The 21,245-nt window shown below is 60.0% G+C and overlaps 1 protein-coding gene across 1 annotated transcript; it reads right to left on the bottom strand.

Moving 5' to 3' along the window:
• Positions 1-247: 247 nt before the first annotated feature.
• CCDC78 (coiled-coil domain containing 78) lies at positions 248-15,686 on the bottom strand. The gene is made up of 15 exons (XM_061991914.1): positions 15,623-15,686; positions 15,273-15,401; positions 14,999-15,085; positions 14,352-14,531; positions 10,968-11,109; positions 10,820-10,899; positions 10,090-10,178; positions 8,863-8,941; positions 7,348-7,473; positions 5,973-6,166; positions 4,871-5,071; positions 2,474-2,540; positions 1,853-1,953; positions 563-628; positions 248-272 (listed from the first exon to the last, which is right to left on the bottom strand). Exons 1-15 carry the CDS (start codon positions 15,653-15,655, stop codon positions 248-250), a joined length of 1,599 nt encoding a protein of 532 aa, XP_061847898.1. The 5' UTR covers positions 15,656-15,686.
• Positions 15,687-21,245: the final 5,559 nt, after the last annotated feature.

The raw sequence follows: 21,245 nt of genomic DNA, 5'->3' as shown, positions 1-21,245 counted from the left end.
TGCTGCTGAGCCCTCTGAGGCAGCAGGAGGGGGTCAGTCCATCTCACCTCCCGCTGAAGGAGCAGGTCAGCCCTGCTCACCTCGTGGAACATTCCCTTTTCCACTCAGACACAGAGGAAAAAAGGGTTTTCCCATCATGAAAGAGCAGCTTGTTGCCTTTGTCTATCCTCTTAGACCAAAGCTGAGCTGGAAGCAGCCCTGGCCTTGCCTCTGAGAAGCCAGGAGGAGAGGGGAGGCAGCAGCAGCCTTAGCCCTTGGACTCTGGGCCAGGTCTGACCCAGGAGCAGGGTTATCACAGGAATGGGAAGCTGTCCCCATGGCTCCACAGTGAAAAGCTGCCTGGGAAGCTGTCCCTGTGTGCTGAGCTGTGGGGTGCTGGGAGCAGCAGGGCTCCTGCAGCCAGGGGCAGCTGCCTGGCTCTAGGACCTTGAATTTGAGACGAGGATGCTCACGTGGGTGCCCCTGGCTGTGCCTCCTCGCTCCCAGCCAAGGAAGGACACAGTCCACACAGCAGAGAGCTCCTTCCTTTCAAGTGCTGCTGCTGGGAGCTGTGGTGCAGAGCTGTGGCTGCTGGCTGGCAGTCCTGGCCCGGGGCGCCTCCTGCAGCCGGAGCAGCTCCTGCTTGTACCTGCAGCGGGGAAGCCCTTTGCCCGTCAGTGGCAGGTCACACTGCATCCCTCAGGCTGCTGTGGCTGGGAGTGCAGGTGCTGACACCCCCTGCACAGGCTGCCTGTGTGGTGCCAGTCCTGTTGCCACATTTAGAGATGAGTGTGAAGGGAATGGCTTTGCTGCTGAGAGCACAGTGGTTTGACCCTCAGGGCACCAAGCTCCATTTCCCCCTCCTGCACGTGTCTGGGTGTGCAAACTCCCAGCTCACACTGGAACCAAGGTCAGTTGGATGTTCTGGGCTACAGCACATCCTCACTCATCACCTTAAGGGTTGGTGAAGCCTGCGTGCCAAACACCCACATGGGTTTGGTGGTTCATGCAGACACTGCACCTCGTGCTTGGAGCAGTGTGGAGCGTGGGTTGGTTGGACTCAATGATCTTAAAGGTCTTTTCCAACCATAATCATTCTCTGATTCTTTTCATTTTGAGAGCAGTATTGGCTTAAGAGACCATTTACATGGGAGCTCTTAATTCAGATGAGTGAGTAAAATGGTGCTATAGCCTATGCAGCACTGAGAGGGTCACCAAGCCTTGGAACCGGCTGCCCAGGGAGCTGGGGCAGTGCCCAGCCCTGGAGGGATCCCAAAGGCGTGGGGCTGAGGTGCTGAGGGCTGTGGGTCAGTGCTGGGCAGGGTGAGGGCAGGGCTGGGACTGCAGCAGCCTCAGGGGCTTTTCCAGCCCAATGGAATCTGTGATTCTCTGATTTGCTGCGTGCTAAGGATGCACAGGGGCAGCTCAGGATCAGAGCCATGCTGGGAGCAGAGCCCTGGCAGGCAGAAAACCAACAGCCTTTTCCCAAGGAAGGGGCATTGGTCAGCTCAGGCAGGTGATGGGACCAGCACCAAAGCTGCCCTGAGTTCACAGGCATCACCAGACACGTCCTGCTTGTCCTCACCCCTCCCTGCCCCAGCAGCTGCTGTTCTCCCTGTGTCAAGGCAGGGAGAGAGGGCTCTAGAGCAGGGGCTGCTGGCAGCCTTTAGCTTTGAGGCAGCCCCAGGGAACATGGAATGGAGGGGTTGGAAGGGACCTTTAGAGATCATGTAGTGCAACCCCCCTGCAGGAGCAGGGTCACCTGTGGGATGGCAGCATGAGGTCGGGTGGGCACAGCCACGTCCCTGGCAACGAGCCTGGGAGGCAAACTGGGAGCACAAAGCAGAGGGGAAGGGGGATGTGGGCACCTCACCTTGCCAGGTGCTTTTCCACGTACTCCTGCAGCTCTGACACCTGCTCTTCGGCTGCCACAGCCCGAGTCAGCAGCTGGCTCCTCTCCTGCTCCAAACCCGCCTGCAGGGGCATACACAGGGCAAGAGGGCTGGGTAACACCCACAGCCCCATCCACCCAACTGCCCTGTACAGCGACCTCAGCACCGACCCCTCTCCCCACAGCCAGCGGCACTGCTCAGCGGAGCATCAGCAGCCTGTCCCGGGTGCTGTGGGGCAGCTGCCACCCAAACAGCCTCACACCCAGGGGAACCAGCCTGGGAAGCTGATCCAGATCCAGCCCAGACTTGAACCAGGTCAGATACAGACCCAGTTGGTTTTTTTCCCCAGCTGCCTGGATGCTTGTGCTCAAACTCGAGGGAGTGATGCAGCCAGCAAGGAGCAGCTCTGAGGCTGCTCCTCCTCTGGGGCTCTGCTCCGTGGCTGCCCAGGGACCTGCTGGTGTCACTCGGTGGGCTGAGGCCAAAGGCACAGCACAGCTCCCTGGAAAGCTGCCCTGGGGCAGCAGCCAGCAGGGGCTGTGCATGTGTAGCGCCCAGGAAGGGAGAAGGTTGTGTTCAGCTGGGCTGGGCCAGGGCTTTACCTGCGTGGTGCGTGTGAACTCCCGGAGCTGCTGCCTGACTTGTGCCCAGCCTTCCTCACCCAGCTGCCTAGGGGAGGAAAGCAGATGCAGATCATGCCCACACAGTCACATCCAGCCCATAACCTCAGGTCACACTGCTGTGTTCTAGGGGCTGCACACAACTCCTGCCCACCCAGCCACCAGCCCTGCCTGCACCGTGACACCTCCTCAGGGCACACAACGCCCGTCCCTGTGCCTCACAGCCCTGAGCTCCCTCACCACAACGGCTGGGCATGGTCCAAGTTCACATCAACACTCCTACATCAGAGGAGCCTGTGCAGGAAGAGCCCTTGACCTGCCACTGCAGGGTGGGAGCAGAGTGTGGTCGGGGCCAGGCACCGTGGCTGTGCCCGTTTGGGAGCAGGTGAGCTGCCTGTGCAGCCCAGCCGTGGGAAAAGTGCTTCCCTTTCTGTCCCAGTCTGAATAAGCCAAATACAGGTCACATCTGATGCTGGGGGGATTGGGGGCTGTGTGAAGGGAGGAATGCATTGTGCTCAGAAGCGCTGGGACTGCCAGAGTTCCCTCTGGTGCCTGCAGCCTCCCAGCCCGGGCACACGGGAGACTGTGGCTGAGATTCCATGGGGGCAGCAGCAAAGGGAATGATTAACAGTGAACCCACACAGCTGATAATGATGAGAAGCAGCAGGAATTGTAGCTGAAGTGCTGCAGTAACAGCAGACTTCATGTCTCTAGCTGGAGGAGCGAGGTAACAGCACAGATCCACCCATCAGCACAGAGAAAACAGGTATCTGGACCTTGTGGCAGCTAAAAAGAAAGGACTTAACAGCGAGATGCATCACTAAAATCCAGGTACTGGCTTCTCTGTGTCTTGGCCCTGGGGTGTGTCCAAATTAATGCATCTATTGAAGGACCTAGTACTGCTCTGCACTGTGGAAAACGTGCCAGAGAAGATGGCAGAGCCTGGGTAAGGCTCAGGCTTCCTCTGAGATGCTCCCCCAGCCCCGCTGCCTCTGGCACCAAGCAGCTCCTTGGTGCTGCCATCCACTAATGGCAATACCTGGTCTGCTCTCTGCTGCCTCTGAAGCCTCCCAGCTTACACTTGGTCCCAGCTGTGTCTAATGGAGCAGGGGGCAGAGAGCCATCAGAAATGGGCAACTAAAGGGCAATGTCAGGAAGCCAGGGCAGGACCAGTCTGGGCTCCCTGAGGGGTTCCAGCTCAGCCTCTGCACTGGGAGGGAGGAGAAACAAAACCTTCCCACAGCAGTGGTGCTTCATGTGCCTTGCCCAGGTGCTGATCCACCACAGCCCTCAGGCAGGTGTTTCTCTTTGGCTTCTAAAGAGATCAGTGGGACTGAAACCAGGGTTAAGTCAAACAAGTGCTTAAGAGCTTTCCTGGAGCCAGGCCCAAAGGAGCCCTTCATCTCGCTTTCTCCCTGCTTAGTCCTGGTGCCAGGTCAGTCAGAAAAGGCTCCTCAGTCCCCACACCAAGCAGAACCCAGCACTGCAAATATCCCAAGGAGCAAGCAGCACTTACAGCTCAGGAGGTGGTGGGAAGGCAGAGGCTCCTGTCAGTCCTTTCTGCAGGCAGAGGGATGCTGTCAGCACAAAACCATCATGAGCTCACCCCAAATGCTGCCACCTTTGCCCTGGCACTGCAGCAGCCTGGCCAGGGAGGGTGGGCAGCACAAGATTAAGGTTTGGCTCTCCCAGCCTCTGAAGTTTTTAAATGGAAGCATTTCTTGCAAATGAAGGGGCACATCCCTGCCCGGGCAGTGGCACTGGGAGGATGTGGAGCTGACTGGGGTGTCCCTGACTGGGAGCTCCCACTCACTCAACTCTGCATGCTGAGGCCAGAAAGCCCCATCCTGTCCTCCCTCACTCCCCTCCCCTTTGAGCAGTGGGTGAGGCTGCTGGCCTGGCAGCTCTCCCACAGCATCTCCTGCTCCTCAGCCCACCTGGAGCTCAGTGAGCCTGATATGTGGGGCTGCAAGGCTGAACCAATAAGAGAGGCTTGAATAAAAGGAAACAGGCTGCAGCTGCCCCAGGGGAGGCTGAGGTTGGAGCTGAGGCACAACTGGTTCCCTGAGAGGGGTGTGAGCCCCTGTGCCAGGCTGCCCAGGGAGCTGGGGCAGTGCCCAGCCCTGGAGGGATCCCAAAGGCGTGGGGCTGAGGTGCTGAGGGCTGTGGGTCAGTGCTGGGCTGGGCAGGGTAAGGGCTGGGACTGCAGCAGCTTCAGGGGCTTTAACAACCCAATTCTATGATTCTATCCCATCCCTTCCCAAAAGGAGGAGGTGAGCTGCACTACCCTTCCCTGTGCCTCAGGCCCAGCAAACCCAGAGGCACTGCCTAAGGGGGGGCTGAACCCATCCCTTGTGAGACCCTCCCCACTGTCCCCACGGCCACAGAGCCAGTGGCTCAGCCACCACCTTCTGCAGGTCCTGGAGCTGCATCTCCAGCTTTGCTTTGGCCTCTCGCAGCCGGTTGAGCTCCTGGGTTGTGTTTGTCAGCAGCTCTGGGTCTGTGATGGCAAAGTGGAGCTCGGCAGGGCCACAGTCCCCAGCGCTGCTGCCCAGGGCCCGGAGCTGCTCCCGCTGGCGCCTGGAACGTGCACAGGGGTTAGTCCTGGTGCATTGACTCACAGCAACAAGAACCTCATCTGGAGTACTGCACCCAGCTCTGGGCTCCCCAGCTGCAGAGAGACAGGGAGCTGCTGCACAGAGGCCAGTGCAGGGACACCAAGATGCTGAGGGGATGGAACATGTGTGTGAGGAGGAAAGGCTGCAGCCCTGGGGCTGTTCAGCCTGGAGAAGAGAAGCCTGAGCTCAGGGGCACCTCAGCAATGCTGCTCAGTCCCTAAAGGCTGGGTGTCAGCAGGATGGGGGGACTCTTTGTTCTGTGGTGTCCAGTGCCAGGACAAGGAGCAGATCTGCAGTGCTCTTCCAGCCCCCATCCTCCTGGGATTCTGTGCTACACTTGGGACCTGCTGGCTCCTGGCCACCATGCACCAGCCCACCTGCAAAGGAGAAGTGAGAGAGCCCAGCAGTATGCACAAGATTCCTGGGAGGGTTTCTGAGGGGAGCTTGTCCTTGAGCTATTTGTGGCTTTTATGGCACCAGGATTTGTGGTGCTTCCCACAGCCCAGGCTGCCGAGAGCTGTGCAGCAGAGCCCAGAGCACGGCAGCAACGGGCTGGCAAGCAGCAGTTATTTGTGGTACCTCTGCCTTTCCACGCCACCCAACGTGGAATCAATCTCTCTCTCAATTTTACACAAGAGAGACACGTGCCAAACAGCTCCAGGCTACCCTGAGCACCCTGACATGCAGCTGGAGACACCTTGCTCCTGGCTTGGCGAGAGCAGGGAGACAAACGTGTGCTCCAGGTCCTCTGCTCAGCCTGGGAGCCCCGTTTGCTGCCCTCTCCAGCCAGGGTCTGGGTGCTCTGGGGCACCTGCCCTTGGTCCTTAGCAGTAAGCTGAGGTGCAGCCCCTGCTTAGCCTCACCCATAAGCAATCAGCAGGTTCTCATGCTTCTTGACCACGTTCTTCATGCGTTTCTTGTAGCCACGTGCTGCCCTGGCCAGCTGCTCCTCACGAGACCTGTAGGAAGCCCTGATCTCCCCCAGCATCCTGTCCACAAAGCCCCTCATGGCCCTGGCATCCCCAGGGGCTTGGCTGGATTTGCTGTCCATGTAATCCTTAAAGCAAACAGAGACAGAAACGGAGGGTGAAGTCGATCCCTGAGGCAGGTGGCACGTTTCCCACCGAGAAGGTCCTGGGCTCATCTTCCATTTGCAAGCAGCAGGAGAAACTAATTAACTGCCACCATGGCCCTTGCAGACAGTGCCAGGAGCTGCACTGTAGGGAACAGGAGCTGATGCCAGGAGGCCCCAAGCCCCGGATGCTTTCCCCTGTGTCTCACTCCTTCTGCTCACTGGGAGATGCTTCAGCATCTGTTAGAAATGGAACTCTTCCTCCCAGCATCAATTCCTTTGCTCAGTCTCCAGATCTGTCACCACACTGTGCTCTTTGGTACCTCCTCAAGCTTCCTCCCAGCACAGAAACTCTTGCTAAAACCTGCTTACTGCTACCTGGGGGGTTAGAAGGAGACTTCTCCCAGTCTCACTGCTCAGTATACTCAGGAACCACAGAATCATTTGGGCTGGACAAGCCATTGAAGCTGCTGCAGTCCCAGCCCTGCCCTCACCCTGCCCAGCCCACCACTAACCCCTGGCCCTCAGCACCTCAGCTCCAGGCCTTTGGGATCCCTCCAGGGATGGGGACTCTGTCAGGGAGCTGCAGAGAGTGCTCCTGTCTCCCCTTCTCCAGGCTCAACACCCCATTCCCTCAGCCCCTCCCCAGCACCCTTGTGCTCCAGCCCCTTCCCCAGCTCTGGTGTCAGCTCTGGCCACGCTGCAGCCCCTCAGGTACCCCCTCCTGAAGCTGCCTGGCTTGTGCCCAGCCCTCCCCGTGCTCTCTGGGCCCTGCTCTGCATCCAAGGGGCTTGTTCTCAGGGCAGATCCCAGGCACTGGTGTCCCGTGGCTCTGAGGCTGACTTTGGGGGTTGGCAGAGCTCCCTGTGGGGACAGAGCAACCACAAAGCCAGACATGGCACGGCCTGACCTGCCAAGTGAGGCTGTCAGGGCAGTGGTGCTGAGAAGCCAGCTGGGAGGCAGCTGTGCTAAACGAGAGGATCCTCCAGCCCAAGAAAAGTGCCACCAGAAACTCACAGCCTGGTTCATGTGACCACAGAGGAAAACTGGGCGAGGAGAGGGGCTGGCATCCCCTCCCCCAGGCTACACCAAGGGCACAGAGCTGTGAGCACACCCCCAGCCCTTGTGCCTGTGGGGGGTCCCAGTGCCGTGCCCGGGGTACCCACCGCCACGTCCCGGCTGTGCTGTGCCAGGCGGCCACGGTACTCCTCATTCAGCGCCTTCAGCCCCAGCTGCAGCTGGGAGTTCTCTGCCTCCACCTCCTGGAGCTGGCTCTGGGAGCTGAGCAGCACCTGGCCATAGCAAAGACGCTGCTGCTGCCCTCTGCCCGAGCAGAGAGCTCCCCAAGGGGGAGAGGGGCTTCATTTCCAGACACTCAGCTCCGGCTGGAAGGGTGCTGGGTTGTCGCAGGAGCCCGCTGGGAACCTTCACAGTCCCAGTTCCCCTGATACCTCTGTCATTTGCAATCCCCATCCACCCCCAGTGATTTCACCACCTCTCTCTCCATGTGAGCTCCCAAAATTCCTCCCACCTCCACCCCTCCATGGCTCACAGCACCTCCCATGGCACACAGCACCCCCCATGGCACACAGCATCCCCCCATGGTGCACAGCATCCCCCCATGGCACACAGCATCCCCCCATGGCACACAGCATCCCCCCATGGCACACAGCATCCCCCCATGGCGCACAGCACCCCCCCATGGCACACAGCACCCCCCATGGCGCACAGCATCCCCCCATGGTGCACAGCACCCTCCATGGCACACAGCATCCCCCCATGGTACACAGCACCCCCCCATGGTACACAGCACCCTCCATGGCACACAGCATCCCCCCATGGCACACAGCACCCCCCATGGCACACAGCACCCCCCATGGCACACAGCACCCTCCATGGCACACAGCATCCCTCCATGGCACACAGCATCCCTCCATGGCACACAGCACCCCCCATGGCACACAGCACCCTCCATGGCACACAGCACCCCCCATGGCACACAGCACCCTCCATGGCGCACAGCACCCTCCATGGCACACAGCACCCCCCATGGCACACAGCACCCCCCATGGCACACAGCACCTCCATGGCACACAGCACCCCCCATGGCACACAGCACCCCCCATGGCACACAGCACCTCCATGGCACACAGCACCCCCCATGGCGCACAGCACCCTCCATGGCACACAGCACCCTCCATGGCACACAGCACCCTCCATGGCACACAGCACCCCTCCATGGCCCACAGCACCCCTCCATGGCACACAGCACCCCTCCATGGCACACAGAACCCCCCATGGCACACAGAACCCCCCATGGCACACAGCACCCTCCATGGCACACAGCACCTCCATGGCACACAGCACCTCCATGGCACACAGCACCCCCCATGGCACACAGCACCCTCCATGGCACACAGCACCCCCCATGGCACACAGCACCCCCCATGGCACACAGCACCCTCCATGGCACACAGCACCCTCCAGCACGTGTGGCAGGGCCGGGCAGGAGACTGCAGGGAGCAGCAGCTCCCTGTGACACGCTCCCCGGGGACACACGTGTCAGAGCCCTTCCAGCCCAGACACCCCGCTCCCCCAGCTGCAGCACAGCACGTGGCAGCCAGGAGAAGCAGCTGGCACCCTGGCCTGGCTGCCAGGGGCTGGCAGAAGCCGTCCCTCACCGCCGACTGCTCCGCCAGCTTCTGCTGGGTGGCCCCGATGGCTCCCTTCGCCTCCTGCAGCTCCTTCCCCAGCACCAGCCTGGGCACACAGGAAGAAGATGTATTTAGTTTAAACCCCTCCAACTTCTCCATGGTTCCCTTACAGCCAACTGTTCTTAAGGGAGGTTGTGCTGCCCCTCTGCTCTGCCCTGCTGAGGCCTCAGCTGGAGTCCTGTGTCCAGCTCTGGGCTCCCCAGCTCAGGAGAAACAGGGAAGTGCTGCAGAGAGGCCAGTGCAGGGACACCAAGGTGCTGAGGGGATGGAACATGTGTGTGAGGAGGAAAGGCTGCAGCCCTGGGGCTGTTCAGCCTGGAGAAGAGAAGCCTGAGCTCAGGGGCACCTCAGCAATGCTGCTCAGTCCCTAAAGGGTGGGTGTGAGGATGGGGGACACTTTGTTCTGTGGTGCCCAGGGCCAGGACAAGGGGTGATGGACATCAGCTGGGACACAAACAGTTCCCCTGGCACAGGGGGAGAATGTCCTTTGGTGCTGAGGTGAGGGAGCCCTGGCCCAGGCTGCCCAGGGAGGGTGTGGAGGCTCCTGCTCAGGAGGTTTCCAACCCCAGCTGGACACGTTCCTGTGCCCCTGAGCCAGGGGAAGCTGCTGGAGCAGGGGCTGGAGCAGCTCTGGAGCTCCTTTCCCATCCCCACCACTCTGGGATTCTGTGAAGGAAATCCTTATGGAGCATCAGGAATCTCTCTGCAGCAGCTGCCAGCCCCTAGGTGTGTGCCAAGCAGCATGCACAGAGCTCTCCCAACCAAGGGTGCACCTCCTCCCTGGTCAGAGGGTGCAGTTCTGCAGTGTCCCTGCTGCAACAGCCTTTGCCAGGACACCAACCCCATCCCAGCTCATTGATAGAGGAGTTGCTGTGGGGACAAAGGCTGGGGCTGGATTAATCTCTCAGTGGTCACACATTTGCTCTGTGTCACAGAAGATGGATTTGTTAAGGTGCACAGCACAGCTTGGTACCAGAACACCACAGACTTTGAGGCAGACAGCTAATCCTCTGAAGAGCGTTGGGAATATAAGTTTTTGGTTCCAGGTCTCACTTGTTCCAAGGGTGAATCACCATCTCCCCTCCCTGTACCCCACCAGAGGCAGCTGCCTCCCCTCCTGCTCCCGAGGAGCAAATGCAGCTGCAGCAAGCTCCTGGGATGCCCAAAGAGAAGGGTGGGCCCTCAAACACTCACACTCTCTCTTCCAGCTTCTGCTGCTGCGAGTCGTGGGCTTTCTTGAGTTGTTCAAGCTCTGCTTTTATCTGGTCCTGGTTTCCAAGCAACTGAGGGACAAACGAAGAGGAAGATGAGACAGGGGGCTGGGCTGAGAGGAGGACGTGTGAGCAGGGAAGGAGAGGCTCCAGCTGAGCACAAATCCAGCTGAGCAGTGGCATACTGGGGAAGGAGAGGTTGAGCTGGGAGAGAGCAGTGCCCTGTAGCAGCCCAGGAGCTGGCTCTGAGGTGTCAGATCTGCAGCCAGGGCACAGGGAGGTGCACACCCATCCCTCTCCCAGCAGAAATCTCTGCTCCCAGCAGGATTCCCAGCAGGAGCTGCTGGTGGGACCCAAACTGCTTTCACAGGGGCTGCAGATGAGGAGGGGGCAGGAGCCTCCCTATGCTCCCAGTTTCAGGTGCTTTAGCATCCTCAAGTAGCAGCAAGAAGACAATAAGTGAATGTCCTCTGCACTTGGTGGCTGTTAACTTGCTGCCCCTGTTCAGGCAGGGAACCACAGCTGCCCCCTCAGCTTCCACCTCACAGCACCTGCAGACATTTGAGTCTCATCTTTCAACCACACAGCTCTTAAAAAAGAGAGAAAAGAAAGAAAGTGAAGGCATCATCTCAGCCCCAGCACCCAGGGCAGCCCCAGGAGGTGCCAGGATGAATTCCCCCTCTGCTTGCCCAGGGATCCAGCCCAACACTCACGTTTCCCTTCAGCTTCTGCTGCTCCTGTGCAGAGGTAACTGGATCTTCTGCCTGGTTTTGCTGGGAGACAGAGGAAGTGTCTGTCAGATCCAAGGAGCCAGGGACAGGGAGGAGAGCCTCTGACCTTCCCCTCCCGAGCAGAGGTGGCTCAGTGCTGCTCTCACCCCTTCCAGCTGGGCAGAGGCTCCGTGGGCTGTGGCAGGGCAGCAGTGGCTGTGTGCCCGGGGCCGGGTGCTCCTGGCACTGGCCAGGCTGAGCAGCTCTCGGCTCAGCTCTTCATTCTTCATAACCTGCCAGGTCAAAGAAGAAACAAAGAGCTTCAAGAACTCTGGCCTGTCTGTCTCCATGTGCTGTCTGTTCAGCACATGCCCGCTGCTCTTGGCTTGTGCACAAGGCTGGCACTCACATCCCCTCCTGAAAGCATTGAATCATGGAATGCCAGAGCCCTGGGGGCTGGCAGGGCCCTGCAGAGCTGCTGCAGCCCCAGCCCCTGCTCCAGCAGCTTCCCCTGGCTCAGGGGCACAGGAACGTGTCCAGCTGGGGTTGGAAACCTCCTGAGCAGGAGCCTCCACACCCTCCCTGGGCAGCCTGGGCCAGGGCTCCCTCCCCTCAGCACCAAAGGAGTTTTTAGAGCAAGATATGTCCAAAGGAGCCAGTGATCTCCTGATTGTCATGAAAAGGCTGGGGACCATCACCAGGCATCGGCTCATTCACGTGTGACACCGAGTTATTCACAGCTCTGCCACCACCCCTCCATCCTGACCTCGAGCCTTCCTCCCCACCTTAACCCTGCACCTTCCTCCCAGCCTCCCCACACCCGGGGCAGCTCTTTCCCCACACTATGGCTTTGGACAGCGCTGGACTCCGGGATGTAAGAGAAAGGGACGGATCTCAACACCCCCCAGCTCATGCTGGCGGCGTCGGAAGGCACAGGGGCCAGCCCCCAGCGCTGCATCTCCCCTGAAAGAGCCAGCCCCCAGCCCCCCATCCATCCCTCCCACAGGAGCCAGCCCCCAGCCCCGCATCCATCCCTCCCACAGGAGGCAGCCCCCAGCCCCGCATCCATTCCTCCCACAGGAGGCAGCCCCCAGCCCCGCATCCATCCCTTCCACAGGAGGCAGCCCCCAGCCCTGCATCCATCCCTTCCACAGGAGCCAGCCCCCAGCCCCGCATCCATCCCTCCCACAGGAGGCAGCCCCCAGCCCCGCATCCATCCCTTCCACAGGAGGCAGCCCCCAGCCCCACATCCCCCCGAAAGAGCCAGCCCCCAGCCCCTCATCCTCCCCGCAGCCCCAGCCCCGCAGCCCCGCGTGGGCAGCCGGATTCAAAGCGCTGCTGGTGTGAAGTGACACATTTGCAAAAGATAAAGAGGAGCTGAGCGAGAGAGGCTCTGTTACAGGTGATCCGGGAGGAACACTGGGGGAATTCATGTCTCACGGGAGGGTTTCTCTGTAGATAACAAAGCTTTGATGGGGTTTATGGCTGGGGACAAGCTTGAGTAATTGTTACCATGGCAGTGAATCGGGAGGATGGGAGGCAGAGGTCATCTGAGTCATCCGTGGAGAGAATAGCTTATCAAAAGATAGCACAGGGTGGGCTGAGGGAGAGGGGAGAGGAGAAAAGAGGCTGACAAAGAGGTGAGATATACAGCTGTGAAAACTGACAGCTCTGCAGAGACGGGCTGCTTGTTCCCCAGCCGACGAGCATCCATCTGCAGCTGTCAGCGCCGGCAGTTTCATCAGAGGCGGTCACACAAGCACCAGCCTAGCAAAGAGGCCGTCCCGGGTGCGGGATGGGCTCCTCTGTCCCCACGCTGCCCCGTGCTCCCAGCCCTGGGCTGGCTCCAGGGAAAGCCCCAGCGTGGAGCAGCACCGACGGCTGCTTTGAGCTCCCTGCGGCAGCCTCGCTCAACAAAAGAGGAGGAGGAAACGGAGAGGGGAGGAAAGGTCAGAGCCTTGAAAGGGAAGAATTCACAGCGAGTTAGGAAACAGGCCCTGGCTGGCATCCCCTGGAAAGCACTTTGCCGGCATCCCCTGGCAAGCACTTTGCAGGGGGAGGCTGTGGCAGCCGTGCCCTGAGCCGAGTGTGACCCGGCCGGGCTCCACAATGGAGCCGCCGCCATTCACAGGCTCCGACTGTCCCCGGAGCAGGGGCTGTGAATGAGCTGCTGCTGAGCCAAGCAGCCATGACAACATATTGGCAAGGTCACAAGTAGCACTTGTAATTGGGAATGTGTAAAAGGCTCATTGTGTCCCCCCCGAGGAACGCCGGGGGGGGGGGGGGGTAGGACCATGGGGTTGCTTTTCCCGGTTCCTTTGGGAAAGTCCACGCTGGGAAAATAATGAGCAAGAGGCCCACGAGTCCCAGCTTGCCAAGTTGGAGCCTCTTTCACTTCAGGCAGGGATATTGGGTATTTGGAGCCAAGAAACTGGGGTAAAACCTTCAGCCTGTTGATTACAACCAAGGAGTTCACCTTTGCCTCTGCACACGGCTGCAGCTGGATGCTCCCCGAGCTCAAACCTGAACCTGTGAGCCTTCCTCTCAGAAACACTCCAGGATCCAGAGAAAGCAGTGTGTTATTGCTGCTAACCTGCTAAACCCATCCTTCTGAGACCTGCCACCTGAAAATCCAGGTTATGACAAGTACACTGCAGCCTCTTGGGGACAAGATGCAAGGAGGCACCGAGCTCGAGCAACGAGCTCCAAAGCCTCAGCTCTGGAGGTCTCCAACCCTGCAGCCTGCACCAGAGCAGCCCACTGGGACCCCCTCCTGCCTGCCCCTGACGGGCATCTGGGCTGGTGGGGAAGGAGAAGGGCTCTGCCAGCGGGTCAGCATGGGCTCAGCACCATCCCTGCTGTGCCCAAGGGTCAGCATGGGCCCAGCACCATCCCTGCTGTGCCCAAGGGTCAGCATGGGCCCAGCACCATCCCTGCTGTGCCCAAGGGTCAGCATGGGCCCAGCACCATCCCTGCTGTGCCCAAGGGTCAGCATGGGCTCAGCACCATCCCTGCTGTGCCCAGGGGTCAGCATGGGCTCAGCACCATCCCTGCTGTGCCCAGGGGTCAGCATGGGCTCAGCACCATCCCTGCTGTGCCCAGGGGTCAGCATGGGCTCAGCACCATCCCTGCTGTGTCCAAGGGTCAGCATGGGCTCAGCACCATCCCTGCTGTGCCCAGGGGTCAGCATGGGCTCAATACTGTCCCTGCCATGCCCACAGGTCAGTGTGGGCTCAGTTCCATACTCAGGAGAGACCAAAGGTCAATGTAGGCTCAGCATGGTGCCCAAGAGAGCCTGCAGGTCAGTGTGTGCTCAGCACCATCCCTGCCATGCCCAGGAGAGCCAGTGGTCCAGCCAAGCACAGCAGGCTCTGCAAGCCCTGCTAGGAGCTGACCACATTACATGAAACCCCTGAGCCCTGAGAACAACGCCATGGCTGAGCCACACCACCTCCCAGACCTTCCCAGCTACACCCCTAAAGCTGTGTGCACACACAGGAACTGGGAGAAGAAGGGCCACTGCAGCCTGTCTCACCTCCTGCTCCAGTTCTTTGCCCAGGGCCAGGTAATTGCTCTTCAGAATGATGTACTCGTCTGCCAGCTCCTTCCGACGGCTCTCCAGCGCCTGCAGCTGCTCCCGTAAGGCGTCGCGCTCCCCACTCACCTTCTCCCCACGCAGCTCCAGCTCCAGCACACGCTGCTCCAGGGCCAGGAGCTGCACAGGGGACGTGGCAGAATTAGCCTGTGGCACAGACTGGCAGCAACCACAGGGCACTGGCTCGGCCAAGCAGGTTCTGGCATGCTGTGAGCTAAAGAGGGATGAGTTTCGTGCAAGTCTCGTGGTCTTGGAAGGGGCTGCAAGCACTGTGCTGGGCTGCAAGCACTGTGCCAGGCTGCCCAGGGAGCTGAGGGAGTCTCCAGCCCTGGAGGGATCCCAAAGCCCTGGAGCTGAGGGCCATGGGTTAGTGGTGGGCTGGGCAGGGTGAGGGGCAAGCTGGGACTCCAGGAGCTTCAAGGGCTTTAACAACCCCAGTTCCATGATTCTATACAGCTGGGGCACTGAGGGGAAGAGTCTAAAGCCAGGAGAACACACAAAGCAAAGCAGGGCTGATGCATAACAAGCTGCACTTGTGCATAAAGGTGTTGGCAGGGCTGAAGTTGGCACAACAAGCTTTTGGGTACCATCGTTTTCAGTTCAAAGCTCTCTGTCTCGTGCTGCTCCTTCATTTTGTTTGTCTCAATCTGGAGGTCAACGAGGTCTTTGGAAATCTAGGAGAGAGAAAGGACATTAAAAAGGCCATGCACTGGTTCTGAGGGCAACACACTGCTTCAACAGGTCACCCCAGGGAACCTGAGCACAACACACACCCCCAGCAGTTCTCACTGCAGACCTACTGCAGTGGTCTTACACAGCTTCACACTCAGTTCTGTCCAGCTCCCAAAGTATTTGTTTTACCTTCAGTTTTTCCTCTTCATCAAAGACCATTCTGGCTGACAAATCAGGTTTGGAGGCAGGCAGCTTCCCTGTGCTCTCCTGCAGGTCTGTGAGATGGGACAGCTTCTCGTTCCTACCCTGCAGCTGCACCTAGACACAGACACACATCAGCCAGTAAAGCCTTCCTCTCCCCAGGCCATTCACCCACCCCGGGGCAGTGGAGGAGCAGAGCACAGTCAGCTTTTCAGGGAGTGAACAGGTTGTAGATGGGATTTTCAGATGCCATTTTCCTCCAGTAGGTAGGATTTCACTAGCAGAGAGCTTCTAATTTTGTTAGGAAGATGCTGCACGTGCCCTGGCAGAGTACTTACATTCTTATTCTCTGCCACATTTCCAGACTCCATGTGCTCAGGGCCAGGATCCTTGCAGGGTATCAGCCTGGCAGCAGCTGCAGAGCAAAGGAAGCATCTGAGGGTCTCTATGGCAGCAACTTTTCCTCCCAGGTCCAGCACAAGGACGTTGCTATCAACTTTGGTAACTAAAGGGAGCGGCATCCACCTCGGTTTTAAGGTGGAGACAATGATTGCAGCCACCTCAGGAGCTGTTAGAGGAAAAGAAATGAGGCTCCACAGGAGGTTTCTGTATTCCTAACAGAGTGCACAGTGGGTCCTGAAACAGGCAGCACAGCAGTTCCCCCCCAGGAAGCAACCCTGCCAGCTGGGAGGTAGCACTGCTCTGTGTTATGGGCCATTCCCAAAACCCGGCTGTAAGGGCAGCCTCCATCTCCACTGCAGAGATCTTTGGATCTGCTTAACTCCTTAATTCATCCATTAGGGACGGGGCTGGAGCACAAGGGGCTGGGGAGGGGCTGAGGGAATGGGGGTGTTGAGGCTGGAGAAGAGGAGGCTGAGGGCAGCCAGCAGCACTCTCTGACACTCCCTGGCAGGAGGCTGCAGGGAGCTGGGGGTCGGGCTCTGCTCCCCAGGCAGCAATGACAGGACAAGAGGCAATGGGCTGCAGCTGCCCCAGGGGAGGCTGAGGCTGGAGCTGAGGCACAACTGTTTCCCTGAGAGGGGTGTGAGCCCCTGTGCCAGGCTGCCCAGGGATCTGGGGGAGTGCCCAGCCCTGGAGGGATCCCAAAGCCCTGTGGCTGAGGGCTGTGGGTTAGTGGTGGCCATGGCAGTGCTGAGTTAACAGTTGGACCCAGTGAGTTTAAAGGTCTTTGCCAGTCCAAACAATTCTGTCATCAGCTTGCCTCCAGGGGCTTTTCCCTCTGCAGCCTCTGTGTCTCCTGCCTCAGTGACCCACCCAAAGGATATCAGGGGCTTTGACTCTGACCAAGCTACAGCTGGGTACAGGGAAGACTCTCCTCAATTTCCCCAGTTGATCACTTTGCATCAGAGTCTATATGAGAAAGCAGAAGTTTAAGAGCAAAACAGTCCCTGAAGCCAACCCCAATGAGCCCAGGGAGAGCTAAAGCTGGAGTGTGCATTAGACACGCTGCTGCCACAGCCCCCAGAGGAGTGCAGAGCTGAAAACACTGCAAACAGAGCCTCAGATGTGAGAATGAGGGTAACAGAGAGTGTGAGATAACGCTGGAAAACCCTGGTGAGCAGCAGCCCCTGGGGAAGATGAACCCCCGTGCTCCATCTCCTCATCCCGGGTGTAGCACCAGCTATTTCTGCAGAGCGGGTGAGCTGAGGTGAGAACGTGCCTCTAACAGCTCTGACAAGATGATGTTCAAAGAGGCCACAGCTCTGAATAACTCCTTAGGATCTGTTAAAGCTGGGGGGATGAGAGAGGGAGAGGGGCCATCCTGACAGAAGCCCTGAGCAGAGTTTCCCAGCTGCTGCCAGGGGCGGCTGGTGCAGGCTGTGGGAGAGGGTCCCGTAGCCCCTCGATGCGTGAGGAGCCGTGGGGGTGAGTCTCTGAGCTCTCCTGGGGCTCTGGGGAAGGAGAAGCCAACGAAACAGGCAATTATGTGGGGTTTTTTCTGCAAAAGAACTTAGACCTGAAGTAATTTTATGAAGGTAATGAAAGTGCTGGTGCCAATTCAGTCTCTTCACACCCACTGCCAAGCACAGAGCCAAATTCACTCGCCGCCCACAGCCCCGGGGAGGGGCTCAGCCCTCGGAGGAGCTCAGCTGCAGCTCCTCTCCCCCAGCACACACCATCTCCACACAGCTCTCAGCCTTCACAGCTGCCCAATTGCAGGGGGCAAAGGGCCCACCCCAGCGCAGCCGAGCTCCCCGAGCCGTGGGGTGCCCGTTTCACAGCGCCGATAGCAACGTACCCACAGACACACATGATCTGTGGCCCTGCTGTGCCTGGGGAGAGCCTGTCACAACCCCTCTGTGGCAGGTGCCGTGGCAGCACCAGAAGCCACAGCAGCCGCTTCTCCCGTGGTTTGGGAATGCGAAGTGACTTTCGACCTGGCCGACACCACAAACAGCACAATGAGGCAGAGGAAGGTTTGAGGTGTCCTTGCAGCCCAGAATCGCCACCACAGCTCCACAGCAAAACCAGAGAGGAAGCACATGCTCCATGAGCTCTGCACCGAGCTCTGCCTCCACTCTTCTTGTCACAGAATCATTTGGGTTGCTAAAGCCCTTGAAGCTGCTGCAGTGCCAGCCCTGCCCTCACCCTGCCCAGCCCAGCACTGACCCACAGCCCTCAGCACCTCACCCCACGGCTTTGGGATCCCTTCAGGGCTGGGCACTCCCCCAGCTCCCTGGGCAGCCTGGCACAGGGGTGACACCCCTCTCAGGGAAACAGCTCTGCCTCAGCTCCCACCTAAATCTGTGGAACCCCTTCATCGCACTGACGCGGTGACCGACCGCAGCGAGCTCTGAGGCACGAAACTCCCCAAACCCACAGCAGCTCAGGGGGAAACCGGCCGGAGGCGTGAAGCCCGCAGCCGCAGGACGAGCTCTCGCGGGCTGTGTTGCGGCTTCTCCGCAGCGCCGGGAGCCGGGGCCGCCTCCGCGGGCTCTGAACCGCAGCGACCGGGCTCCACCTGGCTTCCAGCGGGGCGAACTGGCACCCGCAGCCGGATCGGAGGCGGCGGAACGGGACGGGACGGGACGGGCAGGGGGACGGGCGACGAGTAGCGCGGGCAGCGGGACGGGGCGGGCAGCGGGACTAACAGTGGGGCAGGCAGTGGGACGGGCAGCGGGACAGAATGGGCAGCGGGACGGGGCGGGCAGCGGGATGGGCAGTGGGACGGGGCGGGCAGTGGGATGGGCAGTGGGGCAGAATGGGCAGCGGGACGGGGCGGGCAGCGGGATGGGCAGTGGGACGGGGCGGGCAGCGGGACAGGACAGGCAGCGGACGGGTCGGGATGGGCAGCGGGACGGGACGGGCGGGACGGGACGGGACGGGGCTTCCCGGGGCAGCCACCGCACCACACGCCGCAGAGGCTGCAGCGGGGCGGCCCCGGGAGTTGCGGGGACTCCTGAAGGGCGATTCCCGGAGCCCACCCGTCCCCCTCAAATAGCCCCGAACCGAGGCGGCGGCGCCGGGCGCGTCCCGTTCCCGTGGCAACGGCGAGAGGTGGCGCCCTCTGGCGGCGGGAGGCGGAACCGCCCCGGCAGTCCCGAGACATCGGTGCCGGTCCCGCTGCCCCGGGTCCCTGCGGAGAGCATCAGTCCATCGATGTCACACACTCACAGGCTGGCAGAGCCCCTCTCCATCGATGTTACACACCCTCAGGCTGACAGAAGCCCTTCTCCAGCAGAACACATTCAACCCCTGCTCAACAGCAGAGGTTTTTCCAGCCCCCTGCTCATATCCATGCTCCCCGCAGGTCCAGGTCTACCTTGTGCTGGGTGTGAGACCCCAGAGCTGGATGTGTGCTCTGGGGGGTCTCAGAAGAGTCCAGAGTATCCCCACCCTCAACCTGGTGGCCACATCACTTGTTGAATAGAAAGAGGACAAGACAAAAGGAAATGGGCTGTAGTTGCCCCAGGGGAGGTTGAGGTTGGAGCTGAGGCACAACTGTTTCTCTGAGAGGGGTGTCAGCCCCTGTGCCAGGCTGCCCAGGGAGCTGGGGGAGTGCCCAGTCCTGGAGGGATCCCAAAGCCCTGGAGCTGAGGTGCTGAGGGCATCACCCATGGCCAGGTCAGGTTCTCCCACCTTTCTTGTCCCTGTGTGTCTCCATCTCCCACTGCCAAGGACTCTCTTTTCCCCTCAAAGTGCAGAGCTGGGGAAATTTCCCCTCCATGCCCCCAGCCATGGCCTTGCCCACCCTGAGTCATGGCCCTGGCCACCCTGAGTCACGGCTCAGGGACATCCTGGCCTCCCCAGTCCAACCAGCCCGGCCAGCCTGGCAGCAGTGCTGCGGCCTCACGTGGCTGCGTGTGCTGCTGCTCTGGGTTCCAGCTTCCCCAGCGGCTGCCAGCACGTGGGACACGTTTCCCAACCACCCTCAGCATCCCTGAGCCAACACTTGTAAATGCTGATGGGGACTTTTGCCAGCAGCTGCCAAAACCTTCTGCCACCCCTCTGAGGTGCCCAGTAGCGTCAGGCCTCTCGGGTGGAAGATGACCCAGCGGGGACGGGGATGACCAGACACATGGGCAGGGAGCGCCAGGCAAAGCCCATCTCCGCTGAGGGGACCTGCCCAGGAGGGAGCTTGGTCCCTGCAGGTGCTCCCACGAGAAGGGCAGGAGCTCTGGGATGCCAGTGCCCCCCATCCCAGCTCTCAGCAGCAGGGCTCTCACGTTTTTGGTTTGGGATGCAGAGCAGCAGTGCTGGTTGCCCTGGCAATGGGAGATGCTCTCCTCCAGACAGGGATGATATCAGCCAAGGTCTGCTAAAAATACTTCCTACCTCAGCTCTGACAACACCTCCTGTGTCACATCCCCGCTCTGCCCCGTGCCCCTAGTGCTGCCCATCACTTGTCTTGGCTGAGGATGGCCCAGGGAGCTCCTGGGGTCTCACCAGAGTCCCACTGGGGTCCCACCAGCCTCCTGACTCCAGCTGACCTGACAGGGCCACCAGCACCAGTCCCTCCAGCAGCCTTTACTGCTGGGCACAGAGCAGGGAGCCAGGGACAGGCTTTACCCACAGCAAGGGCTGAGGTGGGGGCTCCCAGGGGAGGGATCTGCAGGGCTGAGGGCTGCTGGGGAGGGTAACGACTCCTCAGAGCTAAAAAAAGCTATTTTTAACGCTTTTGCTGCTTTCCCTAACCCCATTACAGCCTTCTCCATGGCAACCAGGTGGGGAGGCTCAGACTTTGGTCCCGGCCGGGGAGATTAGCCGGAGCTGAAATGATGGGGAGGGACTGGCTGGGGCCACGGGGAGCAACAGGACAGCCACGGCAGGGACCCGAAAGGCTCGGTGGCACGGCGCAGCGGGCACGGGGGAGGTCCCGCCGGGCTCAGGGCTGCGCTGCAGGGAGGGAGCAGCCTGCTGAGGGGCTGCAGGCGGTGGGACGGCTCTGGAGATGCTCTCCGGGAGATCTAAAGGTGCAGTTAGCTCTGACTCCTCCCTGCAGCGCGGCCACGGCCCGAGGGCTTTGCTTATTTGCTCTCTTTATTTTCCCTTCACAGCTCGTTTGCCCTTTTCCCTGAAACGAGGCTGTTGGAGGCAGGGCTCGGCTCGCTCCCAGCCACAGGTAGGGCTCGTTTAAACTTCCCCAAGAGGTTTTGTAGGTTTTGGCTGGCTCACCCGTGCTGGTTCAGCTCTTTTTAGCTTCCAGATTGATTACACCTTGTGTCAATATGTGCTTAGTGCCTATTAGTGGGTGCGTGTATCTCCATCTCTCGTTTCTCCCTCCTGATCTATAATTTCCCAGAAGAGAGGATTAAAATAGAGGGGGAGGAGAATGCTGCTCAGGGCCAAAAAGAAAGGGAGGGAGCAGTGTTTGTGGGAAAGTTGGGTTGGGAGGCTGGAGCCTGGCTGTCTGTCTCCATCACCTTTTCCCACGGGCACAGCCCTGCTCTGGCTGGTGAGAAAGGTGCTCAAAAGCCACCTGAGTTAAGCAGTGAAGAG

This window comes from Colius striatus, chromosome 3, assembly GCF_028858725.1.
Source record: "Colius striatus isolate bColStr4 chromosome 3, bColStr4.1.hap1, whole genome shotgun sequence".
Taxonomy (NCBI): Eukaryota; Metazoa; Chordata; class Aves; order Coliiformes; family Coliidae; genus Colius; species Colius striatus.
Note: the sequence above shows the minus strand (reverse complement) of the source record. Positions and strands in the feature narration are given on the sequence as shown.

What these genes read in the sequence shown, in the direction of transcription:
- CCDC78 (XM_061991914.1), bottom strand. Translation starts at nt 15,655, where the DNA reads ATGGAGTCTGGAAATGTGGCAGAGAATAAGAAT. An exon ending in AACCTGCTGATTGCTTATGG is followed by an intron (nt 5,072 to 5,972) that starts GTGAGGCTAAGC and finishes TGCACGTTCCAG; the next exon opens with GCGCCAGCGGGAGCAGCTCC. An exon ending in GAGCCACTGGCTCTGTGGCC is followed by an intron (nt 2,541 to 4,870) that starts GTGGGGACAGTG and finishes TTCCTCCCCTAG; the next exon opens with GCAGCTGGGTGAGGAAGGCT.